Genomic DNA, 9,778 nt, shown 5'->3' with positions numbered 1-9,778 from the left:
TAAGTTGTGCAGGTCACACCGAGCTCGCTACCGCGGAGGTAGTACCTCGGCGGTAGTTTCATTTCGCGAGCCAGGCGAACTTTTGAAACGTCTCCTAGTGGGAGTACCGCTAGCGGTAGTGAGCTCGGTCTGACGTGGCCAATCTATCTAATAACATGGAAAGCGAACTCCAGAACTTCGTCATCGGTAGCGCTCTGGTTGCCGGCCTTCCCCCACTTCTAGAGAACCAGCCTCATCAAAACAAGAACAAAACCAAACTACCGCTGGCGGACGTTTTTTGGTGTGAACTGCTTCCAGAAAAACTACCTCCGCGGGAGCGAACTCGCTACCGCTAGCAGACGTTGGAGTGACGACCGCTTAAAGTCAAGATCATGTGGCTGTGGAAGGGGGGAGCAGACGGCTGGAACGTGGTGGCGTGCTAACCCGCCATCACTACCACCACCACCACCGCCGCGCAGTCACGCCAGTACCTCCCGCCTCCCACCAGTCAGGCGGGAAAAATAAAATAAGAAACTAGATAACATAAAATAAATAAAAAGCATTACGGCGAAAACTGTATGGTTGTGTTTGATGGTTACATTGATATCAACAGCACAAAACGAGCAGAGCAGAAGCGAAGAAGGCTCACAAAAACCTTTTTTTTTACCAGATTTTCCACCAATTCTCTAAAATACGAGTACACATATTTCACTCATGATGAATAATGAAGAAGATAACTGTGTGCTATTGAATAGTATTGATGAAGTTAATCTCTCTCATATTCCACAAAGTAATAATTTGACAATTCTTCATCAAAATATACAAGGCATAAGCAGTAATTTTGATAAATTTGTAACTTATTTGAGCTGTTGGAATGTAAGGCCTGCAATAGTTGTGTTATCTGAAGTGTGGTTGGATACAGATGATCAGGTATTGCATTATTTTATTGAAGGATATGAATTTTATTCACATATTTCTACTTTTACTAGAGCCACTGGTATTGTAGTTTATTATTCCAGCGAACTAGTAGATTTCAATTGTAATTTGACCGACTGTGAATTGAGCGGTGCGGATGGCATGGCTTTGACTGTGATAGATTTCTTTCAAGTCTTGACTCAGTTGTAGCTCGTTCAACAACCTGCGATACTGTCTTGATAGGAGACGTCAATATCAATATTCTTATCAATGATGATAATAAAGTTGACAGCTACTTAGAAATTCTCAGTTGTTATGGCTTTGAACCAGTAATCAACATATACTTACCAGAGTAACTGAAACAACGGCAACTCTAATTGACCATGTCTTTATTAGATCGCGGACCTTCACACATTTTGTTAGGGGCGCAGTAATTGAAACCTTAATAGGTGATCATAGAGCTGTGTCCCTGACTCTCCGATCAAATACCGTAAGATATAACGATAATTCAATTAGTAATAAATTTAAAATAGATTTTCATAGTCTTAATAACATGCTGATGTCTCATGATTGGAGTGACATATTATTTAATAATAATGTTGATTATAAGTTCAACAATTTTCTTGAGACATTTGCAAATTATATTGAATGTTCCAAAAATAAAATTGAAATTACATCAACTGAATCAGTAAAAGTAAGAAAACTTAAACCATGGATGACAAATGGTTTATGCACAGCAATTCACTCCCGTGATAAGCTATTCAAAAAAGTAAAAAGGAATCCCGAAAATGAAATTGTAAAAAATGAATTTAAAACTTTTTCTAAAAAAATAAAGACCTGGATCAAAATCGAAAAAGAAAAGTACTACGCCACAATAAATTTATTAGCTCCACGTCAAAAATGGTAGTTCTGAATAAGCTGTGTGGGAGACCAAAAAAAGGAAGTCTCGATGAACTAAAAATTGAGCACGGGAGTGAGATTGTCAGTGACCATCATACTCTGTCAAACCTTTTTAATAATTTTTTTGTAAATATTTCTAAAGATATTGCAGCCTCATCAGGTAATTTAGTTGTCAGTGATGTAGAGAGTTATAATGAAAATTTTACAAAAAACACTTGTCAAAGATCGATATTTATTGAGCCTGTTACTTTCAATGAAATGTTGATGTACATAAAGAAATTAAAATCCGGTAAAGCTCCAGGGGACGATGACATATCTCCTGGACTATTAATGTCAGTTGCTATGTCTGTAGTCCCAATTCTGGTAGATATATTCAATTGCAGTCTTTCTACAGGTATATTTCCTTCCAGGATGAAATTGGCCAAGGTAGTACCCATATTCAAATCTGGCTCTAGATCAAAATTAACTAACTATCGACCTATATCCTTACTTTCAATTTTTTCTAAGCTGTTAGAAAAGGTAATGAGAAAGAGCGAAAAAGGATTCTTGATTTTCTCAACTCATGTAACTTTTTTTATAAAAACCAATTTGGTTTTCGTGAGTTGATGAATACAGAGATGGCTCTTCATACTTTCATGACAGCTATATATTCTGGCATTAACTCCAGACCAGCGAACTGTGTTGCAGGACTATTCCTGGATATAAAAAAGGCATTCGACACAGTAAGTCACACAATTCTGCTAGACAAACTATATAATGCTGGTATCAGAGGTGTTGCACATATGTGGTTTTCATCCTATTTGAAAAAAAGGGTGCAATATGTTGTCATAGGAGGTGTGAAGAGTGAGGTCCAGGTAGTAGATTGTGGTGTACCACAAGGATCGGTCCTTCGGCCAATCCTATTTCTTGTATTCATAAATGACCTTTTCTCATGTAACTAAAATGATGTGCTGGTGTCATTCGCAGATGACACTGCTTTTGCATATTGTGGGTTGGATGGTTTGGACTTGGAGAGTGTGATGCAGACTGATGTTGATAGGTTGTTGTTGTGGTTCAAACACAATAATCTGTCTCTCAACATGTCAAAGACTAAGTATATTCTGTTCACACTGTCGTCAAGCTGGAATTTACCATCTGGTTTGAAGTTCCACGTTGATTGTTTGCGGAATAATTGTAACTGTCAAGTTGTCACGCAAATTGACTCCATCAAATATTTAGGTGTTACAGTAGATGAGAAGCTTACCTGGTCTCTACACATACGTTATGTTAAAATTTATCTTTTACATATCCTGAGAAAATTCTATTTTCTAAATAAGATTCTTCCAACCACCATTCTTAGACAGTTATACTTTGCTCTTGTTGACTCTAAACTGAATTATGGAATAAGATGTTGGGGCTCTACTTACATTACCCACTTGAGACCACTTATAACCTTACAAAAATCTATTGTCAGAGCTGTTAAAAAATCAGGAAGATATGAACATGCCTTTCCCCTTTTTCAAGATATAAAATGCTTGCCACTAAGATACATATATGTTTTCAAAGTTTTATACCTATTCTTTGTAATGTCTGGAAACAGTGGTCAGGCACTTTTCAGGGAGAGAACAATTTATCAAACTAGGAGAGTCACTTCTGATCTGCTAAGGCTTCCCACGTCATATACCACTTGTTTCCAGAAATCGTTTGTATTTCTAGGTCCGAAAATTTTCAATAATTTACCTTTTGAGGCAAAGAGAATTGATAATAGGAAAATGTTCAAATATTACATTCTCAAATGGCTTAGAAATATCTTGCCTGATTGTTTAGAACACATGTTTTTTATTCTTTCTTAGTTTTTGACATAATAATTACCGTATTATAGTTGTTGAAAATCATATCAAGAAGTAATTAAGCCCAAACTGGAAATGTATGAGAGGTGAGTGAATGTGTGAGTGTGTTTTTTCATTTTTTTCTTGCCCAAAAAATTTTTTTTCTTCTTTCTGATTTTATTCAATTATAGTATAAGCACTCCTGCTTGCACGCGTTAAGCATTATATGCTTACAGCAAGCTAGAAATATTCTGTTTCAAGAAAGCTTTGTTTTTTTTTCATAATACATCATACACGTAGAAAGCCTTATTACATAAATTATATTTTATACAATTTCTTCAGTGCACTTTGTATTTTATTTCCATTTTTGATGTTTGATGTATTTGAAATTTTGTATGTATTTGATTTTTGAATCAGAATAAAAACAATTTGAATTTTGAATTTTCAAACCTCGTTTGACATAAACTTTTTCCTACAGTTACGTTGAAAAGTGGTCATTGCTGCAATGATTACAGAACGCAAAGAATCACTTTTCCGCTCTAGTGCGGGAATATTTTTTTCCGCACTCCAGATTTGCAACATGGCAACGCAAAATAGTTAGTAGGTTATATGGAGCACTAGTGCAGCAAAATCAAAATGAAGTTGGTAACTGTGGTATAGTGTGATGGTGCACGTTATAAGAATCTTAATGGGGTGGAGTGTGGTGGATGACAGCAGTTGACAGCACACAGCCGCCATTCAAACACACATACTACATTCTATTCTATTTATTAATAAAAAATTACACAGATATACATTTGATGCATTTCAGCGAATTATACCCATAATTACCCACTTTTCATATTCATTGGTAACTGTAGGAAAAATTAAATGTGAAATACGAGAGCAAAGTTCATCTGCTGCACTCAACAAACCATTCCGTAAACGTTTCTTTCGGTGCAGCAAACTGTCACTTTGCGCACTAGTTGCACAAATAACTATTATGAAAATACGACCATCACAGTCCAACAGGAGCATTTCCTAGCTAATGAAAGGAGGAAAACAAGACAGATCGACATGATAATCGAGAAAATGATGGAAACAAGTATTGAAACAAATGTTGCCACCGGAGATGTTGATACCACCATGGTGAGGTGTGGGTTGAATTAAGCTGTTCTACATACAACTGTGATAGTTGGGGAGGATTTTGACTTGATAGTACTCCCCATTGGATTGGCACCACCATCTACAAACATATTCTTCAAATAATAATAATACTGTGTGGAGTTTTTAATACAGGTTTGTGCGAGTAATCCTAGTGAAGTATGGAGGGCTCAAAGTCAAGATCATGTGGCTGTGGACGTCAAAAAACAGAGACGAAACTGTTTTCAGTAGAAAAACTCCAACAGCTTTTACTTGCCAAGACGATCCTCCTTCTTCACAGCTTCTCCGGATGTGATACAACCTCAGCGATACATGCCGGATGTGATACAACCTCGGCGATACATGCAAAGATAGCAAAGTGAGAATGGTCAAGATCTTCAAAGCGAAACCTGACCTCACTCGAGACATCTCTGCTGTCTTCACCGATCCCTCAACATCACCAGAGACTATTGAATAGGCTGGCGAGAAGCTGTTTTTGGCTGCATACCATGCTCCTGCACAGCAAGAAAATTTGAACAAATTTCGCTACTCGGTATTTTTGAAAGCATCAGTAAAGCCTGTAAAAGTTGCCTGTAAATAATATACTCGACGGGAGTGTGGCCTTGCAGCTCCTCTGGTTGGGGGAAGAGTGGCCAAGTCTGATTTAGGCTTTACTGATGCTTTCAAAAATACCGAGTAGCGAAGTTTGTAGCGAAGTGCAGGAGCATTTACACTATCCGCTTGAGATAACAGTAAAAGTTAGTTGCGACATAAACGCCCTATACCATAATTATGATATCTATTTATGCTATTGTTTCTCTATGATTATGGGCACTATATTGGGATACACCTAAGTTGAAAGAAAGTTCAACATCACCCTTCTTGTGAATTGGCAGCATTCTTGACAGCTTGAGAGTTTCTGGGAATACTCCTATTCTGAAACAGTTTTTTATTGCTGAAGCATTTGTGGATGAGCTATTTGATCGATGGTCTCTTTCAACACAAAGGTGGATAATCCAAGGATGTCCTGGGTTTTCAAACCCCATTCTTATTATTCATGTAATTACTCACATTTTCAATTTCTCACTCCAAATTGGTGTTGAATGGTATTGAAATGTGCATAGGACAATGTTACATATGTAATGTTATTCATTATTCAAATAAGTTCTCAATCCAGTCTTTGACTTCATTCTTAAGGAATCTATACAGGGATCTCACATCTTTGACTTTTCCAGCATATTCCAGTCACGAAGGTAGAGAAAAACAGCCATTTGGAGAATTCAAATCAAATCAAATTTATTTACCAATTAACAAAAGTGTTACAAGAAAATAAATACATAATTTTTTATTAAATAATTGGCGTGGCTAGAAAAAGAAATCTCGTGCTCTAGCCACGAGTTCAAATATTTCTTACTATAATATTTAACATGATTTGAGAATAATTTCCAAACATATGCTAAATTTTCCCAACCCTACCCACTGTGTTCAAAAGTGCCGTTTTTGGGGTTTTTGAATAAATCTCTCGAAAAATATGCGTCTCAGGGACATGACTATTCCATACTAAATTGAAGCTAACATAATTTCCTACAATATTCATCTGCTAAATGTTTTTTTTGCCTTTATAACTTTTCAAAGAATGATGGGAAAAAACATGCTTATTAGCTTATAGAGCATGAAATTCGGTTCTATTTGATGTATAATTTATTGATGACTCCTGGACTTTACAAAAGGACATCAACTACGTTTGTGGATGGTTAAGTAGAAACTCCACGCCCATTTCTGCAATTTGTTTTAGTGTGAGGCTGAAATATTCACAATATACAGTATAGTAACTGTAGTTTTTTCCAACACCACTTGTAAAAAAACCACCTGGATCCGCGCCTGCACCTGAACTACTGAACTCGAAATTTTGCATTAAGATTCTGAATTTACCGAGGATGGACATTGGCTTATTCTCATTGCTAATCAATCAATTATAATTTGAAAATTAAATATCTTTATTCAATTTGTGATTCAAAGTTTACGTAACTATAAAAGCCCAACCAAATAGGGCTTTCTTCAAGTGACTCCGTAGCTTAGTTGGTAGCGCGTGCGGGTCATAAATCAAAGGTTGTGGATTCGAGACACATCAAACACATTTTTTGCTGGAGATTTTCAACTCTTATAAAGATTATCCACATAATTTTCAAGAAATTGTTAAATAATAATTCCATTTATCATGTTACCTGCTGATTTTAGTTATTCAACTGAATTCAAAAATGGAGTAGAAAACTATCCCTTACTCCAGTATACATGCAAGGCTACGTTTATTCCTCATGAAAAATATTGAAACCCGTTGGAATATCAAAGAATTTCTCAAAATCGTGAAATGCTTCCAAGTTTTCCTCTCCCCTGCGCTGCGCTATCATCAGGTACGAAGAAAAACGAGACATTTATGCGCCGAAGCGTAGGTGGAATTAGGTGGAGGGGGGCTAGCAGAGGTACCCCACACACAGGTGGTTGCGGGGAGATGGCAAAAGAGCCCCTTTCAGCGTGATGGTGAGGGGGGACAAAAGTACCCCTTCCAACGATGAGCGCCCCAATATTACTCGAGGTGATAAAGTTGCGGCCTCTAGTCATCTGCTGGCATTTGGCGCACACACAACAGAGCAAGCACTAAACAGAGGACAGCGCGGCTAGGCAGAGGACATGATGTCGAATGCTGTGATGCTGGTACTGCTTCTAGTGCCGTCTCTGATGGCTTTTTCAATGGTCACTTCCGGTGGAAACTACTTACGAGACCAACATCCGATGACATCAGCAGGTAAAAAATTATGACTAGAATTACTAGAGATTTCCCAATATAAAAACTTTACTATTCGTCTGAATTCTTGACTGGTAAAATTTAATACGAAGAATATCTCAATCATTGAAAATTGATAACCGTGGATCATAAAATTTTCTAAGAAGAATAGGTAGTCTATTATTGAGAGTTGCTCCTACTATTTAAATAATAATAGAGAACTGGGGATATGGATTAATAGCTTATTAGAAATCCATTTGTAGTCTGAAGGAGAAGGAATATGCAGAGCATAAGAATACCGTATGTGGAAAGCTAAGACTGTACAACCTTTTGACATAATTTTACACTGGAGCAAAAAACTGAATGAAAAACCAATCTGTCGTAAGATAGTGAGAGACGCAAATACTAAACTGACAAGCTATGGTATATAAATAATTGTTTTAGTAAAATCTCATTTCTATAGAGTTCATAGGTTTCTACTACGGTACTCGTTTACACCACGATAATCTAATAGATGAATCATTTTTTTAAATCGTAAAAAGTTCAAAGTTAATAAAACTTTATATTAATTTTGAATAAAAATGACTTGCCAATGTGTTCAACAATAATTTCAAATCGTTTTCATCTAATAAGTACATTATATCCATAACATTACCTTTACAACTTTATCAGAAAACTGAACGAGAAAACAGTCAAGTCTTTGAATGAGTCATTCACTTACTTGGGCCTACTAAACTTTAGGTCTATTATAAATGTTTTCGAAAATTTTTACTTAATGAATTGTTACTCTGGTTTGAAAAGTTATTCACATGATACTGGAGTTTTATGTCAGGTCATTCAGGTCACAATTTATTGAGAGAGCTTCAAAAAACAAGTGTACGAGATAACAATATTCCTTGAAAGTAACATTGAAAGAAACAAATGTACGAGAAAACAATACTCCTTGAAAGTAACATTAGCTCAGAAAAACTAAGATGGATAATTTTTTCATACAGCGGTTATCAGTTTCATATTTTAGTTAGATCTTTAAAACTCGCTTCCAGTGAGACTAAAAAATAATTTTGGCAAATACTGTAGTAGGTATCTAAGTCGTTATACCTACAAGAGAAAATGAACATGTAGAATATGTACATTATTTGAGAAATATATAATGAAATAATTTGTCAGAGCCTATTAGAATGATTAGAAAATAGTTTCCGTTGGTACAATACTATCATAAAACTCTAGTAAACTGGCAAACTAGTGAAGAATCTCAGTTTATTCAATGGAGTGATTGATAGAAGACGAAACAAGCAAAATGAGTTTCTAATAAATGGATCTTACCGATAAATCCAACATTTTTTGTTAAATACGGTCAAAATAATAATATAATCCAAAATGTTGTATAGGGAAGATTTTGCTCTTTGAACGGTTGGATATTGCAATATCATTCAATAAGTTGGCTAGAAATAAAATTAGAAGTCTTGTTAATTTAACCATCATCTAACAAATTAGGAGTCCTACAATATATCATCCAATTCGATATATAAAAACTTCTACGACACAGAAGTGATAACTTGAACTCTGAACTAGTCTATTGCTTCAAGTATAGATGAATTCTCAAGTTGAAGTCAGCATATAAACTTACAAACTTGTCGAGTCTCCTCTCATATGCGGCATTTGGTGGATTCGAAGAGAGACATACTTCAGTTTTTACACTGGAATTTTCAGTAATGTGATATGCCTACCTAGAATTCAAAAGAGGAAACAATATTCATGAATTTAATTTTTTTCTAGTTAGCAGGTAACGGCTTAGTATATTCTTTCTGATGATGAAGATGATGATCTGTAGGTTCCCCTGTGATATTTATAACTGTGATACATCACAATAATTATCACTGTCACTACTACACAGAGGATAAACTTTGAATAATATTTTTTATTTATTCATCATAACGTATCTACAATTAGGAACTCAAGAAAAGTCACAACATTTACAAAATTGTCGAGTCCCTCAATTGCAATGAGTATGTGACAATACTAATAATCGATTTTAATCAAAAGAGTATCAAGTTTTCACTCAATTATAGCATGGAAACAATATACTTTATTAGTCTATTATTATAGAAGTAGCAACCCTGATTTGATCGATTAAATAAAAAGTGAACCTTTCATTGGTGAGCCTACAACCCTACATGCTGGAATCTCTCATTCGTAGCAAAAAATTAAAAGCTTTTCCCCATATGCTGTATTCACATTCAACTGGTAGCATTCTCCAGAAATAGCTTCAATC

At 35.6% G+C, this 9,778-nt stretch overlaps 1 protein-coding gene across 3 annotated transcripts in view; it reads left to right on the top strand.

The window, feature by feature from the left end:
* Window positions 1-7,323: 7,323 nt before the first annotated feature.
* LOC111048020 overlaps window positions 7,324-9,778 on the top strand; it is a 39,465-nt gene continuing 37,010 nt past the window's right edge. For all 3 annotated transcript variants that reach the window (XM_039432836.1, XM_039432837.1, XM_039432835.1), the window contains exon 1: window positions 7,324-7,527. In XM_039432836.1, the coding sequence (XP_039288770.1) occupies window positions 7,413-7,527 (115 nt within the window). In that variant the 5' untranslated portion in view covers window positions 7,324-7,412. The remainder of the gene's footprint in view (window positions 7,528-9,778) is intronic.

The sequence above is a fragment of the Nilaparvata lugens genome, chromosome 7 (genome assembly GCF_014356525.2).
Source record: "Nilaparvata lugens isolate BPH chromosome 7, ASM1435652v1, whole genome shotgun sequence".
Taxonomy (NCBI): Eukaryota; Metazoa; Arthropoda; class Insecta; order Hemiptera; family Delphacidae; genus Nilaparvata; species Nilaparvata lugens.
Note: the sequence above shows the minus strand (reverse complement) of the source record. Positions and strands in the feature narration are given on the sequence as shown.